The sequence below is a fragment of the Rhinoderma darwinii genome, chromosome 10 (assembly GCF_050947455.1).
Source record: "Rhinoderma darwinii isolate aRhiDar2 chromosome 10, aRhiDar2.hap1, whole genome shotgun sequence".
Lineage (NCBI taxonomy): Eukaryota > Metazoa > Chordata > Amphibia > Anura > Rhinodermatidae > Rhinoderma > Rhinoderma darwinii.
In genome coordinates this window covers 105603027-105624685 of record NC_134696.1, presented here as the reverse complement: position 1 = coordinate 105624685, position 21659 = coordinate 105603027, and the positions used below count along the sequence as shown (strand labels likewise).

At 40.8% G+C, this 21659-nt stretch overlaps 1 protein-coding gene across 2 annotated transcripts in view; it reads left to right on the top strand.

The window, feature by feature from the left end:
* The first annotated feature begins 285 nt into the window (after nt 1-285).
* IGSF21 (immunoglobin superfamily member 21) overlaps nt 286-21659 on the top strand; it is a 273506-nt gene continuing 252132 nt past the window's right edge. Inside the window, exon 1 of one of the 2 annotated variants that reach the window (XM_075840560.1) lies at nt 286-396. In XM_075840560.1, the coding sequence (XP_075696675.1) occupies nt 373-396 (24 nt within the window). In that variant the 5' untranslated portion in view covers nt 286-372. Of the gene's footprint in view, nt 409-21659 lie in introns of both variants that reach the window. The other variant, XM_075840559.1, reaches the window with a different exon arrangement.

Sequence of the window (21659 nt, the reverse complement as noted above, 5' to 3'; positions counted from 1 at the left end):
AGACATATAAAGTTGTGATTTCTCTTACTGAGGGCAGAAATAATACATAAAAGTTCTCCCGCAATGTTATTACAATTCTTTTAAAAAAAAATTCTGGTAAAGTTGGGTGACAACCAATATGGCCGCTGCTACACTGAGGCTACGGTTTGTCACAATGCATTACGTGAGTCCTTGATGGCGAGTTTGCCTAGCTATACGGTGCTGTGGGAGGGGATATATAGCTGCCCAAGGCAGATTTTACTGTAGATGCCAATCACTTACAGAATGTTTTCTTCTTTCCTAGGTTATTTAACAGTCACTATTGAGCCCCTTCCTCCGGTGGTGGTTGGAGACGCAGTGACTTTGAAATGCAACTTCAGGACAGACGGCAGGATGCGAGAAATTGTCTGGTACCGGGTAAGAAAGCAGGTCATACATACATCCTCACTCTAGTCTACAGTCCTCTATCCTTTGTAAGCGGCTAGCTTGGCTGTCCAGCCTGTCCCCATTTATATCTATGGGAGGCGTATACTGCAGAATGTTTCAGCATTTGAGATCTGTATGTATGTGTCTATATATATATATATATATATATATATATATATATATACAAAATTGTTTCCATTTTTCTATTTTATTTGATTTATTGTCAACTGTCTTAAATTTTTGTACAAGACCAAAACTTTTCTTCACCTTGCACTTGAGTTTCAATCTCATTGTTACATTTTAGGCTCTTTTAACCCTTTTGTTGTGGCTTGCGTTCATGACGAAACCGCAATGCTCTACCGGATTCGTCGAAAGATGGACACCTCTGTCAGGTTTCAGTGCGGTGTCCATCATTTTGACAGGAAAAATGCCAGTGCATGCAGCGCTATTTTTTCAGTCGAAATTTATGGAATCTGCTGTGGAGCCCATGACGCAGTTGCGAACATAGCCTTAGTAATGGGAAATAAACAGCATCTTGTGTATATAGAAAAATGTGCAGTTTAGTACCCACAAAAGTATCCGTGTACCTACATGACATTACTTATCCTGTACTGATCCTGAATTACAGGATTTTGTCCACCTCTAAACACCATCTAGAAATATTATAATATATTATGTACTGATCCAGTGGTGGTTACTGGTGGAGTCACTGTGTACATACATTACATTACTTATCCTGTACTGATCCTGAGTTATATCCTGTATTATACTCCAGAGCTGCACTCACTATTCTGCTGGTGGAGTCACTGTGTACATACATTACATTGCTTATCCTGTACTGATCCTGAGTTATATCCTGTATTATACTCCAGAGCTGCACTCACTATTCTGCTGGTGGAGTCACTGTGTACATACATGACATTACTTATCCTGTACTGATCCTGAGTTACATCCTGTATTATACTCCAGAGCTGCACTCACTATTCTGCTGATGGAGTCACTGTGTACATACATTACATTACTTATCCTGTATTATACCCCAGAGCTGCAGTCACTATTCTGCTGGTGGAGTCACTGTGTACATAAATTACATTACTTATCCTGTACTGATCCTGAGTTATATCCTGTATTATACTCCAGAGCTGCACTCACTATTCTGCTGGTGGAGTCACTATGTACATACATTACATTACTTCTCCTGTACTGATCCGGAGTTAAATCCTGTATTATACTCCAGAGCTGCACTCACTATTCTGCTGGTGGAGTCAATGTGTACATACATTACATTACTTATCCTGTACTGATCCTGAGTTACATCCTGTATTATACTCCAGAGCTGCACTCACTTTTCTGCTGGTGGAGTCACTGTGTACATACATTACATTACTTATCCTGTACTGATCCTGAGTTATATCCTGTATTATACTCCAGAGCTGCACTCACTATTCTGCTGGTGGAGACACTGTGTACATAAATTACATTACTTATCCTGTACTGATCCTGAGTTACATCCTGTATTATACTCCGGAGCTGCACTCACTATTCTGCTGGTGGAGTCACTGTGTACATACATTACATTACTTATCCTGTATTATACCCCAGAGCTGCAGTCACTATTCTGCTGGTGGAGTCACTGTGTACATAAATTACATTACTTATCCTGTACTGATCCTGAGTTATATCCTGTATTATACTCCAGAGCTGCACTCACTATTCTGCTGGTGGAGTCAATGTGTACATACATTACATTACTTATCCTGTACTGATCCTGAGTTACATCCTGTATTATACTCCAGAGCTGCACTCACTTTTCTGCTGGTGGAGTCACTGTGTACATACATTACATTACTTATCCTGTACTGATCCTGAGTTATATCCTGTATTATACTCCAGAGCTGCACTCACTATTCTGCTGGTGGAGACACTGTGTACATAAATTACATTACTTATCCTGTACTGATCCTGAGTTACATCCTGTATTATACTCCGGAGCTGCACTCACTATTCTGCTGGTGGAGTCACTGTGTACATACATTACTTATCCTGTACTGATCCTGAGTTATATCCTGTATTATACTCCAGAGCTGCACTCACTATTCTGCTGGTGGAGTCACTGTGTACATACATTATATTACTTATCCTGTACTGATCCTGAGTTACATCCTGTATTATACTCCAGAGCTGCACTCACTATTCTTCAGGTGAAAGCACTCTAGACAATGGTAATGTATGTTCATTTGTGCACAAAGTGTAAAATGTGCTCTTAGGTAAGTTCATGCTTTAATGAGTGAGCTGCATTCAATGAGAAATTGTGACTAATGATCATACTTGTACATATTTAGTCTTATCTATTTCTGAGACTACGTGGGTGTAGTATTAGGGGTTACACGGGTAGTTCGCCCCCTTCCTTCCTGATCCTATTAGCGCTATAACTTGGCCGTGCAGAGTAGTGACGGTTATTCTTGGCAGCTGCTTAGTGATTATATTTGCATTATTATAATGTATCCTGCACTGAGTGACATCATCAGATTTGGTGGCCGTGCCCAGGTAGCTTCTATATGTATTTGCACCATTTTATGTTTGTGGCTCTTTTCTGACATGGCGCTTGCCCGCAGTCTCGCTGCAGTATAGAGTGGGCTCTGGTAAGATTAGATTAACCCACTTTCTCTGTACTGATCTGTCATGCTGTTAGAGCTTATTCCCTCCCGCGGAGCGCTCCCGATGTTAGAGATGTACAGGGCATTACTCCGTTGTCCTTTGGGCTTTGGAGGGGATTTGTTGAATTATTTTGTTTAAATTTATTTTTTTAAGAAGTTTAGCTTGGAATTCTCCAGTTTTACGGAGTTTATATCATTATTTCTGTTTTGTTCTGAGCTGATGAGTACAAGGCAGGAACAGATCTGCCCGCCATACATTGACAATACAACTCCTAATATTTGACAACCAAAACCAGCTGCACCAAACAAGAATGTGATCATTTTGATTGATTGCGTGAATTTGGGCTGGAAATTGCAAAATACCAAAATTGCACCAGTCCCCGCCACTCCTGTTCTTCCTCCATGCGTGCTTGTGTGACGTCAATAGCGATGAAACATGAAGTGAACAAGGCCCAACAGTGGGGTGCATGGGGGGACTAGAAGGCGTGGTGGGAGTAATATTGAGTCTATAATACTAAAATAAAAAAGTTATTACAATTTGGAATGTACTCTGCCTCAATTCCTCACAATGTTCAATATTGCTGCTTGCTGTCAGTGAATGGGAAGGTTTTTATATATTTATAATCAAAATCTGTACTTCTGACAGCTGAGACTTTGTTTCAATTGTATACAGTCTAGGCGATTCAGGCTGATTTATTCTACCTGCACTGATAGGTTTAATACCTAACAAAATATTTCCATTCAATGACAGCAAGCATATATCTTGAAAAATGTTGAAAAATTGAATAAATCTGTCACATCTTGTCATGATTTGTGGGTATGTGGACCCACTGGACCGTACCGCCGTAGCGGGATAGCAGCTGGCCAAACAGTATACCAAGTTAATGTCTATATAGTCCAAGCACAAGGGTACATTTAGCAGTTCAGACAGTAGTAACGGCTAGGCTCAGATGGCAGCAGACACCAGGTGTGGTGTAACACAGCAGGCAGGAGCGATGGCACAACACGACTCCAATTTTCTAAGGCACAGGAACAACGGTAGCACTGGATACAGGTATGGGAACACTGGGAACAGGATAACACTAAGGGACCATTTGCAAGACTAACACGTGTAAACTCAACAACGCTCAGGCAATGGGTGAAAGGACAGAGCCCTTTTCATATTCCAGCGAGATCATGGGTTAATTGATGATTTTCATGTGCGCGCGCCGGCCCTTTAAGGCCGGGCACGAGCGTGTGCGCGCACCCTACGGGACACTGCAGAAGTGAGCGCTGGCGTCTCCTGGGTCGGAGATGCGGGCCAGCGCTCACAGATCCATGGCTGTGGGCGTCGGGGGTTGAGTAATCCCGACGGTCCGCGGCCGTGGACGCTACACTATCCCCCCTCTTACGCCCCCTCTACTTGGGATCAGAGCGAGAGAGGAACTTTTTAATGAGGGCAGGAGCATTGAGGTTCTCTTCTGTCTCCCAGGACCTCTCCTTCCAATCCACCAAATAAAACGTTCTTCCTCCTACTTTTTTGAAGTCCAGGATCTCCTTAACCTCGAATACATCGGAAGAACCTCTGGTCTCAACTGCAGGGCTAGGCGTTTTAGTGTAGCGGTTCAGGACCACAGGTTTCAGGAGGGACACAAGAAATGGGTTTGGGATCCTGAGGGTAGGAGGCAGCCAAAGATTGTAAGAGACAGGGTTGATCTGCTGTAGGATCTCAAAGGGTCCGAGGAACCTGGGAGCAAACTTTGTATGACGGCACCCTCAGCCGGATATTCCTTGAGGACAGCCAGACCTTGATACCTGGAAGATACAGATGCGGCTCTCGTCTCTAAGCATCTGCTTTTCGCTTCATGCGATCGACTGCCTGCAGAATAGAGGACCGGGTTTGCTGCCAGACCTGAAGAAAATCTCCAAATGAAGAGTCAGCTGCGGGTACCAGGGATGTAGCTGCAACAGGAAGAGGGATTCGTGGATGTTGGCCGCAGACAATGTAGAATGGTGTGGAGGTGGTGGACTCTCTTATGTGGTTGTTGTTCGAGACCTCGGCCCATGGTAGGGGCTGTACCCAGTCATCATGCTGCATGGAGATGAAGTGGCGAAGATAATTCTCCATGATTTGGTTAATCCTCTCTACTCGGCCATTGGACTGGGGGTGATAAGCTGAGGAAAAGTCCAACTTCACATCCAGGAGTTTACAGAGGGCTCTCCAGAATTTCGAGGTGAACTGAACCCCCCCCAATCGGACACGATATGAAGAGGCAGGCCACGCAAACGGAAGATGTGCTGGATGATCACAGATCCATGGCTGTCGGGGGGTGAGTAATCCCGATGGCTCCGCGGCCGTGGACGCTTCACCTCTTACTCCAGCGGAGCAGAAAGCGAAGACTATGAGACGTCAGTCTTAGTAAATCCGCTCCATTGTGTATTAGAAAGTTGCAGGACTTTTCATGGTACGGTGATCACAATTTACTTACATTAACAATTCGAAAAACCCCTTTAGTTTAGAAAATAAATTGTCCTTTTTTTTTTCTAGGATTGTAAAACTGCACATCTGAAGTGATGGCTCCCGGTTTTCTCGCGCTGGAGATTTGCCACAATGGCAGCAATAATTTTCTCCTGCTAAAACATTTGAAAAGTTATTGCCTGTGTAAGTCGGATTTACTTCATAAGGAGGCATTTATCTTATAATCGCGTGTACTGGGTAGACGACTTCTAGTGCGGCCACTAATGGTAATCACGTAACGTCCCGTCGAAATCCTTCTGCTTAACTACATTCAGGAACATCTCAGAAACGACAGATGTTTTCATTTTACTCTAATCTATCTCCTCATCTTTACTGTAAGGTATATAACAATCACGGCGCATCTACAGCGCAGCGCAGGCTGAGAACATACACCAATTAATCCATAACCGAAATGTCCAAGTTGCTGCTTTTTATCTCTGCTTCATTACAGCGCAGTATTGATCAGTGACTCCAGCTTAGCTGCATAGTCTATTGGAGTCTGAGGTAGTCTGAAATCCACCTCCTTTCCCATCAGAGGCTCAGGTTGCTGCTCGGTCGCTCCACCCTGGTCCTGCAGCATGACTCCATTAGTACTCCGCTATGATCAGTGACTCCAGACATAGATGAACCTACTAGATTGTCTGGGAATTTCTCTTTGCCTCCCAGCCACCAAACAATGTAACGTAAACTCAAGGGATCAGTCTTTGGTAAAGGTGCCAGGTGCTGTATCCAGGTTTTTAGGGCTGCCCCAGAGTCAGAATGGGCTTTAAGGGGTTCACCAGATTTGTGACAAAAACTATTTTGTCAGAAGATGACCTTAGTGGGCGTCTTATCTATTTTATTCTCAAAATGGAGGGGCTCCTCTGTAAGGCTTCGTTCACATCTGTATCGTGACTCAGGGGTTCTGTCGGACCTTTCCATCAGGGGAACCCATGAACGGAGTCCAAACTGAAACAATAAGTTTCCATTTGCATCACCATTGATTTCAATGTTGACGAATCCGGTGCAAATGGTTTCCGTTTGTCACCGTTGTGTAAGGGTTCCGTCATTTTGATTGAATCCGTACCGTAGTCGACTGCGCTATTCATTCCCTCAAAACGACGGAACCCTTAAACGGTGATAAACGGAAACCATTTGCGCCGGATCCATTAATGGTTGTGCAAACGGAAACCTTTTGTGTCCATTTGTTTCAGTTTGGATTCCGTTCATGGGTTCCCCTGACGGAAAGGTCGACGTAAAGGTCAGACGGAACCCATGAACGGAGTCCCAACGCAAGTGTGAACGACGCCTGACGTGCCTGAGACCGGAACTCTGAATCTGCGCTTGATGTCACTGGTGCTGTACTGATATTCTGGGTTTAAGACGTCATAGTCCGGTGCTATTGTGAATTGATGCTGGTCTCCAGTGGGGAGTACTGAGCAGGGGTCTACATAGAGCAAAGACCAAAGCGTGGCCCCCTGCTGGTCTATGCCATCACACCTCTTCATGCTGGGACAGGGTGCCCTGGTGCCCCCTTCTGTCCATCATTGGGGAGAAGTGTCAGGATCCTCTGTTTTCCCATCACTTGTTTGCTACTGTCGGGCCACAGGGTGCATAGCAGACAGGACGGGGCCCCGTGCAGCAGCCGCCCCTATGGTACCTCCAGGTTTCTGTATATCTTAGAGTATTTTTCCTGTCAGTGTGCGAGGTTAATTTAGGATTACCAGCAGCACGGCGGTTCAGTAATTGGAAGACGCGCTGAATCCGTTATTTTAAAATATATAGAAAATATAATCCAATTAATTATTTAAACTAGGTCGCCATCATGTATGTCATTCATTTCCCTTCCCAGTCCAATCCATTATGTGAATGCTCCTCCATTGTACGGCACAATAGCCCGTCCTAGAGCGCGGCACAATGCACGGATTGTACCGGATAAATAAGAGCGCATTACATTGTATAAAGCGGAGCGCAGTAGATGGGAGTCGTGCGCGGTCCGTGCTGCCGGCCCGGCCTGTGATTGTAATTCTTCTGTTATGTCCAAAGTAAAATATTAATAAAACAGAACACGGATTACAGCAATGCCTTTATTTGTGCGCCCTGAATTATTTTCCCAGAATCCCGCAGGGCCAGCGTCGCCGGCATCCACCCGGGAACTCACTTTCTTTTCTTAGCAATTTAGATAAAATCATTTTTTTTTCTTCTTCAGCCGTAATCTCTCTCGCGCTTCCCTGAATAATCCTCTTGCAGCCTCTGCAGCTCTAATCTCTCAATCCCACATCCTTGCGGCTTTAATACTGTGGGTTATTTTTTTCCGTGCTGCAGATTTCAGCTGGGATTCATTTTTGTTTCCGTTTGAGATCATTTAGAAAAAATAAGTTTTAATGAAATCCAGTCTGTCGGAGGCCAGGACTCCAGTTCTCTCGTTACAATGTTTCAGTTTGTGAATCTTGTTGGTTCAGAACGCCGCTGCTTCTTATCCGGAGAAATGTTTACACGTTCAGGCCGATGATCCGCGACGGTATCGCGCATGACAATTATCGTACTGTCCAATCCTGACGGATCACGCGGCAATATTGCGCATTATCGTTGCTAATATTAGCCAATGGGGGGGTCACACGAAACTGGATTTGTACTTGCTGCTTTATGTCATCCCTATAGGCTTCTATTAGCACTGATATGTGCGATATTACACCATGTCCTGACAGTAAAATAATCACCCAGTGTAACATCAATGTGGAGCAAGTTGTAGAAAAAATAGCGGCTTTACTGCAACCCCAATTTCTTCCTATAGGGAAAAAATCATCACAGGCAACTTAATTCTCGCGGTTTGTCACGTGACTTTTATCCGCCATAGGGAAACATTAAGGTCGTGTGCCAGTCATAGCAATACCACCATTTTTTCACAGCTTAAAAGCGATCAAATGTTTCCGTGGAGCTCCAGCCTTAAAGGGTAACTCGCCACGATTGATACGGATACGGCTGGATCACATGGTAAAGACATTGTATGTGAATCCCTATATTTTATTGTCAATATCCCTCCCATCATGCACAGGTTATATAATCCCTTTATTTTAAGAGGAACTTTCTCCTGTGCTCATTGTCACCCCCTGCTGGGCAATGTTCTGTGTATGAGCTATGGAGTGGGGGAAGGGAAGCGACAACAACGCAGCACATTTCTGCGCCTCCATTTATCCTGAGCCGATATATTACGCTGGATATCTTGTGCGCTCCGCAGCGGGCCCTGCGTCCTTCCTTGGCCCGCTCATATCTTTACCGTTAGTTTAAACTCCCCTTTTCTTTTCCTCCTCGGCCTTCACTTCTCTCGAGACCAGCGTGTCTCTGTAGCTTGATGCAGCCATTCCTTTAATGCATGAGAATTAGCTGGCAGGGTGAATTCAATTTATTTATAGACATTTTAGAACCCAGCGTCCTGCTAATTGTGCAGCTTTTATTCTGCGGGAGCAGCGGCGCTACAGGAAAAACTCTGCAGCCAGCAAAGAAGGAGCAAACAAAGGCTTTATACTTGTTTATCTTTTGTTCCGCGGAAAGTAGAGCGGCTGCACAACAATACAGACACGGATGATGTGTAATTAATGGCTGCAAGATGCTCTGCCCGGGATCCGACTGAGGCCATATTGAAAAAAAATAAAATAAAATAAAAATATATATATTTATCTCTATTTTTTATAAATATATTTATATTTCTTTTTTTATATATATATATATTTATTTATTTCTTTTTTATATATATTTATATATAATTTGTGTGTATGCGCTAAACTTTGGGCTGGATTTTGCTTTATTGTCTTTATTTGCTTTAGTACCTCTGTGTTTGTGACTGACTCTCTACTGCTGAGTTTTCTTCTCGGTTGTAGCAAAACCATGGGAATCCGGTTGTCAGACCTGAGACCCTCACAATATTGGTTTTATTCCCCTCTAGCTCATTCTCTTCCTTGATTGCATCAAAAGTGTGAGAATTGGGTTGTCTGACTTGAACCCCTCCTCTGTAGGCTATACCCATGCCAGTAAAACGTTATTTTTTTTTGGATAGGCTAACACTGAAGCTCCACTTTGAATCCACTTTAAATAATATACCAGAGAATTTCATAATCTACAGCATCCCTGTGTAATGTTAAATTATATTTTCTTTAATCTGTTAATGAGACCTGATTTGTGCCAGATTATCAAATATTCAGAATTATTGGACAGTCAGACAAATATACAAGATATATACAGTACTTTGTAGAAGCCGCGGTCTATTTTAGGCTGTATTTTGTGAAAGAAATGAACAGATGCCATATATTAGGCGATCATAACATATCAGGCTCGTGCTGATGACTTCAGACTACAAAAGTATTGTTTGTAGTCTGTAGCCATGGAGACACAAGTCTTTATTGGAGCTGTATACACAAACTGTCAGGGCATTATTTAAAGGGTAACTAAACGTTCCACAAACTTCTGACATGTCAGAAGTTTTGATTGGTGGGTGACTGAGACCCCCACTAATCACTAAAACAAAGCGGCAGAAAAACAGAAATTACGCGGCTCAGCACTCACTTGGGCACTTCTGTCTTCGTTTTAGTGATCGGTGGCGGTCTCAGTGCTCGGACCTCCACCAATCAAAATTTCTGAGCTATCACTATGACATGTCAGAAGTTTGAACGTTTAGTTAGCCTTTAAGAAGAACTATTTGCAAAGTTGCTTCAAGTTCTGATTTTTAATGTGCTGGAGCAATAAAAATTAAAATTTGGTTGCAAAAGTGTAAAAGACCCTTTAAGCAGTAATGTTAGCGGGGCATGTCCACCAAAGGAGCATATTTTGGCCTTAGTCGGTGGTAACGTCGCCCCTTAGCTGTGGGAACATTGTGGTACAATATGTTGCGGTTTAGTTTCTTCATGTATTAGATGATACGTTGTATCTTGTTCGTTCTTTCGTTTCCCTGTCATCGCTGACACTAAATATTCGGGTTTACAATTCGTGGATATTTCGTCAACATCTGTTGCGCTATTATTACATTAATTAGTCCTGGGTGCTAAGTAATACACAACACTTGTTATTTTCATCCTGTCAAAATCCTGTCCCGTCGACGTCGTGCTGGGTGCAGCGTTTGTTACAAAACTGATTTACCGTCAGTGAGAAGTTGGCTTCCGCCGAGGGATCCGGTCTTTTATCTCTCAGTCTTGTCATATTCCTTGTTCTTAGATTGCTTCAGGGATTTTTTTTTCTCAGCTGTTCTAGTCTTTTTACAGAAAACAAGGCCACAGAATCTGCGCTACTTCCAAGACCAGTGTAAATTTTAGATGGGTATCAAGACGAAGCAAAGGGACGATGTTCCCATCTTGTATTTTTTGGGTCAAACTTTTGGGACTTTGACCAAAATAAAATTTTCATACGGAATGTCGGCTCATAGTTACATCAAGTCTTATTCTAGAGTCACATACAGAGCTGCAATCACAATTCTGCTGCCTTCCTGCAAGCTCTCAGGCTTCTTCTACAGATGTGCACAGCAGACCATGGTATGTACAGGCACTGGGGTAGCAGGTGAGAAGTAAGATCCTGTGAACTAACAGGAAAGCAGTAGAATTATAAATGCAGCTCTGCATGTGACTAGAGTTTCAGATAAAATATAACTGTGAAGATCAGCAAAATAATGAAAATCCTGCGTTTACAAAGTTTAAAGAAAGTGTGTCGTAGACTGTATTCACTTTACCCGGTCCATGCTGATACATTGAACATTAGTTTACTGTAGACACATCCAAGGAGTCTCTGTCCCAAGAGGTAACCATGGTGACCAGAATGAAAACCGCCATTGTTTACACTGCAGAACTGCAAGGATATCCAATAAAAGATTTATGTTACAAAGTGACTTTTTCATGACTAAACGGCTTTATTGATAAAACAGGAAAGGTTTATATACTGTTATAATGTACTCTACCTGAGGGGCTTTGAGCGCTCCTGTCCAGGTGTTGCAGGCACTGCTCTCTGGCTGGATGGTTTTTCTGCATTGTAGTGTTATATAAATCAGTGTAACACAACGGCTTCAGCTGCAGGTCCTTCCCTCCAGCCCCCGTTCACAAAACAGCTTTGCATCGCATTAATAAATGGAATGGAGTGCCACAATGTCACATTAACAATTTGATGTCACTTTTGCACCAGCGTACGCAATGAAGCGTAGTAACATCACTTTAGCAAATTAAATGGAGCATACCACCGGTGCTTTAGCAAATTGAATGAAGAATAGTGACATTGCTGTCACAGAATGAGATCGCATTCTCCCCTCTGCATTTGCACTGAAGACTCTGAACTTGATTGTCTCGGCAATGATTATCTGTAAAATATGTGCATTTCATGGCATGAATATCACAGGTTTATCTGCTGCAAGGAATTTAAGTGAAATCCTAAAGCCAGCAGAATGTAATTTTTCAGGAGAACCTCACAGAGCAAACTTATCCGTTGGGACAGAGTGTAAAATTGTGTCAGAAGTTAAAGCTTTTGTCCACCTCTAAACACCATCTGAAAATATCATAATATATTATGTACTGATCCAGTGGTGGTTACTGTTGGAGTCCCTGTGTACATACATTACATTACTTATCCTGTACTGATCCTGCGTTATATCCTGTATTATACTCCAGAGCTGCACTCACTATTCTGCTGGTGGAGTCACTGTGTACATACATTACTTATCCTGTACTGATCCGGAGTTACATCCTGTATTATACTCCAGAGCTGCTCTCACTATTCTGCTGGTGGAGTCACTGTGTACATACATTACATTACTTATCCTGTACTGATCCTGAGTTATATCCTGCATTATACTCCAGAGCTGCACTCACTATTCTGCTGGTGGAGTCACTATGTACATACATTACATTACTTACTGTGTACATACATTACTTATCCTTTACTGATCCTGAGTTACAACTTGTATTATACTCCAGAGCTGCACTCACTATTCTGCTGGTGGAGTCACTGTGTACATACATTACATTACTTCTCCTGTACTGATCCTGAGTTACCTCCTGTATTATACTCCAGAGCTGCACTCACTATTCTGCTGGTGGAGTCACTGTGTACATACATTACATTACTTATCCTGTATTGATCCTGAGTTACATCCTGTATTATACTCCAGAGCTGCACTCACTATTCTGCTGGTGGAGTCACTGTGTACATACATTACATTACTTATCCTGTACTGATCCTGAGTTACATCCTGTATTATACTCCAGAGCTGCACACACTATTCTGCTGGTGGAGTCACTATGTACATACATTACATTACTTATTCTGTACTGATCCTGAGTTACAACTTGTATTATACTCCAGAGCTGCACCCACTATTCTGCTGGTGGAGTCACTATGTACATACATTACAGTACTGATCCTGAGTTACATCCTGTATTATACTCCAGAGCTGCACTCACTATTCTACTGGTGCAGTCACTGTGTACATACATTACATTACTTATCCTGTACTGATCCTGAGTTGCATCCTGTATTATACTCCAGAGCTGCACTCACTATTCTGCTGGTGGTGTCACTGTGTACATACATTACATTACTTATCCTGTACTGATCCTGAGTTGCATCCTGTATTATACTCCAGAGCTGCACTCACTATTCTGCTAGGGGAATCACTGAACATACATTACTTATCCTGTACTGATCCTGTATTATACTCCAGAGCTGCACTCACTATTCACTTTGTACATACATTACATTACTTATCCTGTACTAATCCTAGGTTAGACACTGTATTAGGCAGCACTCTGTGAACAAAGTGGTTAGTTTATTCAAAAACCAGTATGCTCCATATCACTATATACAAGAAGATGTATAACTTATACAAGCTGTACATATATAATTATATACAGAAGATACCTAGGTTATACCAGCATGCTCCATATCACTATATACAAGAAGATGTATAACTTATACCAGCTGTACATATATAATTATATACAGAAGATACCCAGGTTATACCAGTATGCTCCATATGACTATATACAAGAAGATGTATAACTTATACCAGCTGTCCATATATAATTATATACAGAAGATACCCAGGTTATACCAGCATGCTCCATATCACTATATACAAGATGTATAACTTATACCCGCTGTACATATATAATTATATACAGAAGATACCCAGGTAATACCAGCATGCTCCATATCACTATATACAAGAAGATGTATAACTTATACCAGCTGTAGATATATAATTATATACAGGAGATACCCAGGTTATACCAGCATGCTCCATATCACTATATACAAGAAGATGTATAACTTATACCAGCTGTACATATATAATTATATACAGGAGATACCAAGGTTATACCAGCATGCTCCATATCTCTATATACAAGAAGATGTATAACTTATACCAGCTGTACATATATAATTATATACAGAAGATACCCAGGTTATACCAGCATGCTCCATATCACTATATACAAGAAGATGTATAACTTATACCAGCTGTACATATATAATAATATACAGAAGATGCCCAGGTTATACCAGCATGCTCCATATCACTATATACAAGAAGATGTATAACTTATACCAGCTGTACATATATAATTATATACAGAAGATACCCAGGTTATACCAGCATGCTCCATATCACTATATACAAGAAGATGTATAACTTATACCAGCTGTACATATATAATTATATACAGAAGATACCCAGGTTATACCAGCATGCTCCATATCACTATATACAAGAAGATGTATAACTTATACCAGCTGTACATATATAATTATATACAGGAGATACCCAGGTTATACCAGCATGCTCCATATAACTATATACAAGAAGATGTATAACTTATACCAGCCGTACATATATAATTATATACAGAAGATACCCAGGTTATACCAGCATGCTCCATATCACTATATACAAGAAGATGTATAACTTATACCAGCCGTACATATATAATTATATACAGAAGATACCCAGGTTATACCAGCATGCTCCATATCACTATATACAAGAAGATGTATAACTTATACCAGCTGTACATATATAATTACATACAGAAGATACCCAGGTTATACCAGCATGCTCCATATCACTATATACAAGAAGATGTAGAACTTATACCAGCTGTACATATATAATTATATACAGAAGATACCCAGGTTATACCAGCATGCTCCATATAACTATATACAAGAAGATGTATAACTTATACCAGCTGTACATATATAATTATATACAGGAGACACCCAGGTTATACCAGCATGCTCCATATCACTATATACAAGAAGATGTATAACTTATACCAGCTGTACCTATATAATTATATACAGAAGATACTCAGGTTATACCAGCATGCTCCATATCACTATATACAAGAAGATGTATAACTTATACCAGCTGTACATATATAATTATATACAGAAGATACCCAGGTTATACCAGCATGCTCCATATCACTATATACAAGATGTAGAACTTATACCAGCTGCACATATATAATTATATACAGAAGATACCCAGGTTATACCAGCATGCTCCATATCACTATATACAAGAAGATGTATAACTTATACCAGCTGTACATATATAATTATATACAGGAGATACCCAGGTTATACCAGCATGCTCCATATAACTATATACAAGAAGATGTATAACTTATACCAGCCGTACATATATAATTATATACAGAAGATACCCAGGTTATACCAGCATGCTCCATATCACTATATACAAGAAGATGTATAACATATACCAGCTGTACATATATAATTATATACAGAAGATACCCAGGTTATACCAGCATGCTCCATATCACTATATACAAGAAGATGTATAACATATACCAGCTGTACATATATAATTATATACAGAAGATACCCAGGTTATACCAGCATGCTCCATATCATTATATACAAGAAGATGTATAACTTATACCAGCTGTACCTATATAATTATATACAGAAGATACCCAGGTTATACCTGCATGCTCCATATCACTATATACAAGAAGATGTATAACTTATACCAGCTGTACATATATAATTATATACAGAAGATACCCAGGTTATACCAGCATGCTCCATATCACTATATACATGAAGATGTATAACTTATACCAGCTGTACATATATAATTATATACAGGAGATACCCAGGTTATACCAGCATGCTCCATATCACTATATACAAGAAGATGTATAACTTATACCAGCTGTACATATATAATTATATACAGGAGATACCCAGGTTATACCAGCATGCTCCATATCACTATATACAAGAAGATATATAACTGATACCAGCTGTACATATATAATTATATACAGGAGATACCCAGGTTATACCAGCTGCACATATATAATTATATACAGAAGATACCCAGGTTATACCAGCATGCTCCATATCACTATATACAAGAAGATGTTTAACTTATACCAGCCGTACATATATAATTATATACAGAAGATACCCAGGTTATACCAGCATGCTCCATATCACTATATACAAGAAGATGTATAACTTATACCAGCTGTACATATATAATTATATACAGAAGATACCCAGGTTATACCAGCATGCTCCATATCACTATATACAAGAAGATGTATAACTTATACCAGCCGTACATATATAATTATATACAGAAGATACCCAGGTTATACCAGCATGCTCCATATCACTATATACAAGAAGATGTATAACTTATACCAGCTGTACATATATAATTATATACAGAAGATACCCAGGGTATACCAGCATGCTCCATATCACTATATACAAGAAGATGTATAACTTATACCAGCTGTACATATATAATTATATACAGAAGATACCCAGGTTATACCAGCATACTCCACATCACTATATACAAGAAGATGTATAACTTATACCAGCTGTACATATATAATTATATACAGCAGATACCCAGGTTATACCAGCATGCTCCATATCACTATATACAAGAAGATGTATAACTTATACCACCTGTACATATATAATTATATACAGAAGATACCCAGGTTATACCAGCATGCTCCATATCACTATATACAAGAAGATGTATAACTTATACCAGCCGTACATATATAATTATATACAGAAGATACCCAGGTTATACCAGCATGCTCCATATCACTATATACAAGAAGATGTATAACTTATACCAGCTGTACATATATAATTATATACAGAAGATACCTAGGGTATACCAGCATGCTCCATATCACTATATACAAGAAGATGTATAACTTATACCTGCTGTACATATATAATTATATACAGAAGATACCCAGGTTCTACCAGCATACTCCACATCACTATATACAAGAAGATGTATAACTTATACCAGCTGTACATATATAATTATATACAGCAGATACCCAGGTTATACCAGCATGCTCCATATCACTATATACAAGAAGATGTATAACTTATACCACCTGTACATATATAATTATATACAGAAGATACCCAGGTTATACCAGCATGCTCCATATCACTATATACAAGAAGATATATAACTTATACCAGCTGTACATATATAATTATATACAGAAGATACCCAGGTTATACCAGCATGCTCCATATCATTATATACAAGAAGATGTATAACTTATACCAGCTGTACCTATATAATTATATACAGAAGATACCCAGGTTATACCAGCATGCTCCATATCACTATATACAATAAGATGTATAACTTATACCAGCTGTACATATATAATTATATACAGAAGATACCCAGGGTATACCAGCATGCTCCATATCACTATATACAAGAAGATGTATAACTTATACCTGCTGTACATATATAATTATATACAGAAGATACCCAGGTTATACCAGCATACTCCACATCACTATATACAAGAAGATGTATAACTTATACCAGCTGTACATATATAATTATATACAGCAGATACCCAGGTTATACCAGCATGCTCCATATCACTATATACAAGAAGATGTATAACTTATACCACCTGTACATATATAATTATATACAGAAGATACCCAGGTTATACCAGCATGCTCCATATCACTATATACAAGAAGATATATAACTTATACCAGCTGTACATATATAATTATATACAGACGATACCCAGGTTATACCAGCATGCTCCATATCACTATATACAAGAAGATATATAACTTATACCAGCTGTACATATGTAATTATATACAGAAGATACCCAGGTTATACCAGCATGCTCCATATCACTATATACAAGAAAATATATAACTTATACCAGCTGTACATATATAATATCTACCAGGTGATGCCCAGGTTATACCAGCATGCTCCATATTAAGTCTCCTGCAGTTGTAACCCCATCCTCTCAGAAGCCAGAGCTTTGTTTCATAGTTTCTCTATGGAGAGATCTCCCCACAGCATCGATGCCAAAAAAATAAAGGAAGATCCATGCGGCATGCGTGTCCACCGCTGACAGCTGTGGAAGGTGGACGCAGCATTAATGGTTCACTAGCAATGCTAGGGGTCGCTATCATTTAATTTTTAAAAACCTTTTTATTGAAAAGCAATTTAAAATTAGATGTTCTATTGACTTCTAGCCATCTGAAGCTGTTTGGATCTTGGTCTTCATCTTGTTTTTCCCCTTCTCTGCGGCAGCCTGGACTTCGCGCTTTACATTTTCAGCTCTGGGGGAATCTGCTCCGCTGAATGCGCAGGATGCAGGGAACGCACTATAACATCTTCCATCGCAGCCTCCGGCCGGGAGAGGGGTTACCATGGCGACTTCTTCTTAAGCCCTTTTTGCCGTTGAGAATTCCTTAGAGTAAAGGTCGCTGTTTTGCTCGGTTATCAACAGTGACCGGAGATGATGGAGCACGGGAGCAGAGGGCATCTCTAGGAAGCCACCCAACGGGGGAAAGAGGCCGCAGCAACCAAACAAAGCCAATGTGCTCAATTAAGATATCGACTGCCAAAGTTGGAGTCCCGAGGTGGTCACCTCTCTGAATAGAGATACCATAGTGTTTATACAACAGCAGATGATTCATGGAGGCCATACCTGAACAAGTGTCATCAACCCAAGACTCCTGCCAATCCTCCGAACCTCTGAGTGGCACCGGTGCAGTGACTGGGTTCTCGTCTTTGGTTTTTTCTAAGTAAGGAAGAGTTTGCTCTTTCCCAAAATATTTGAATATGCAAATTCAGAAGATGAATATAGATCAAGTGCTATTATAACAGAGCTGCAGTTTGTTACATTGTATCAATGTTAGAAGCTATCAGCCAGGAGTCCAGGACAGGAACGATACTTTGTGTTATTGCTGTGCTGGACCCTGTTTTTGTTTCGGTCGAGAAAGCACCCAACGTACATGTTAAACATGTCTGTAACGCTCCATTGTCAGAAGAGTGTCCATATGGCCGGTATACCCCATTATACCGCAAAACGAAAAACGTTTTATAGAATAACAACGTAGACCATGCTATTCCATCCGGCAGAGTCCAGTCAAAAATGTATACTTTTATTTAACATGGTGTAGGGTGGCTACTATATGGCATCCATCACAGGCATCCGTTAAACCGATAAGGTTTTTAATAGCTTTTCGTGGTGTATCCGTTAAACGGATGCCATTATAACCTATGGGTAATGGATGCGTTAATCGGGTGCCACCTAACAGTGGCATCCGTCAACCATAGTCCATATTGGTGTCCTTTTAATGGATACGTCATGACAATGGTCATGAGAGTTCACGACGTACCTCTGAAACGAATCCCATAATAGCATTTGGGTGGCTACATTTAAGGGCTTATTCAGATGGACGTGTGTGTATTCGGCCGTGAAAAACTACTGTTTTTCACGTTCGTTTCGCACCCATGCAGGACCCATATTCACTGATCCCTCATAGACTTGAGTCTATTGAGGGATCCATGAAAACGGAAAATAATAGGACATGTCCTATATTTTCACGGTCCGTTAAAACAACGGCCGTGTGAACAGCCCCGTAGAAATACATGAAATACGTTAGTCTGAATAAGCCCTAAGGTATACCTCAGGAACTTTTCCCGGCGTATACGTCAAACGTGGACCAAAAATTGTGATGTGAACAAAGCCTTAAGTCTCTGTTCACACTAGCACAATGAATTCCATTAATCATGGGGCCCAATGGATTATAATGGGGTGCGTCAGGGTTTCGATATTTATGACAGCAAGAAAAGCGGACTGCGTTATTCATGCCATCAGAAATTCTAGATCTCCTGACAGAAAGGGAAAAAAATTAGTGCAAATCTTTATCGCATACAAAGCAGCTGTATCTTGCACCGTGACCTGAATCCGTCAGGTCAGCGGGACTGACGGGTTCAGAGATAGCGGGTCAGATCCACCTGTTATCGATCACATCTAAGTTATGAACTTAGATGTGATCGGTAACAGCTTAGGACCCTTTGTCACTGAACCCGTCAGTCCCGCTGACCTGACGGATTCAGGTCTCAGTGCACGATACAGCTGCTCTGTGTACAGAATACAAAGCAGCTGTATCTCAAAAAGTAAAAATATTTTTTATTAAAGAGTAATTACAAAGTTGCACCAAACACACTGATGCACATTTATATTATTAAAAAAAATAAAAAATTCAAAGGTGTGCATAGTCTTTAATGTTCTATTATCCTTTTTTTGTAATGGAAAATTGTTAGATTTGAGATTTACTGAACATTGATGTGCTGTCAGTCATGCCTTCCCCACATGATACCATTACCCTGATAAGATCTGTAAAAATCATCTTGTAAACCTGCCCTGTACAGCTAGGACGAGTTAACGCTGGGCGCCAGAAGCTGCCGCTGCAGGTTTAATTAAAAGTCAAAGTGCCATCAAAACAGGTTGAGTTGCTCCTTGTGTAAGGTCAGATTGAGGGCACGGCACCTATAAAATGTTTAATCTCCCACCTTGAGCAAGAGGAGGTGGGAAATTATTAGCAGCGTCTCCGTCCATCAGTTCAGTTCAGCACCTGTGGGTGAGTGATGTGTTCAGTTTTATGGAATGGACACAGTGATGGAGCGTGTGTGGTCCCTACACGACTGCAATAGATGGAAGGGACAATATTTTTTACTGCTGGACTGGAGCGGGTGCTTAGGACACTGCATCAGTGTTGAGAACAAAGATGGGAGTCGTTTAACCCAAGTCTATCTGCTGCTAATGTTGCGGGAAGGTCAACATGAGACCAATATCTGTAGCTACACCGCAAATATCTTCAGTTTTATTTATTTGATCACTTCATTGCACATTACAAAGATCCTAAGTTGTAGACTGTATTATACTTCAGAGCTGCATTCATAATTCTGCTTGCTTCAGAGCTGAAATCACCCAGCATTCCATTTGTTCAGTGTCTGCACGGAGCTTTCTCTGGTGATCACTGTACATATGGATGGATGTTTTTCTGGGGGTTCACACCACTGCATATGTAATTATGGGAGAGGGGCGGTTTCTGCACTTTCTGTAACTCATCCCATTAAAGAACACTACAGTCATCCTCTCCCCAGCCTGATAATAGTGGGCAATAGATTGTATTCACTTATCCTACAGTCAGCCTCCCCCAGCCTGTAATGACTGATATTGTAAGGCTACATTCACACGACAGGGAAAAAAAATAGCCATTAAAAATAGATCAACTATCAGTTTTTCATGGTCATTTTGCATCAGTGCGTCTCAGAATTTTCATCCATTTCCAGTCCGTATGTCCATTTTTATTGGCCGTTTTTCGTGGCAAAAATAAAATAAAAAAAAAGATGGATTTAATTTGTCAGTTTTTTTTTTCCACAACCCCCTGAAAACACCACAGTGCCCACCGTAGATAACGCCCACATTGGGCCAGGGCCCACATAGCAGTGCCCACATATAAAGTGAGAAAGTGCCAGAGCCCACATAGTGCCACAGTGCCCATGTAGATAGTGCCACAGTGTCCCCTGAAGATAGTGCCGCACCCCCCCTGTAGATGGCACCTCCCCTGTAGATGGTGCCACTGTAGCTCACTGTAGGAGCGGAATCCCTCTCGCCGTGGATTCTGCACCTAGACGGAGCCCCTGATGTCAATGTCCATATATGGACAGTGATGTCAGGAGAGCGAAATCCCCTGCCAGAGCGGGCCGAGGCTTC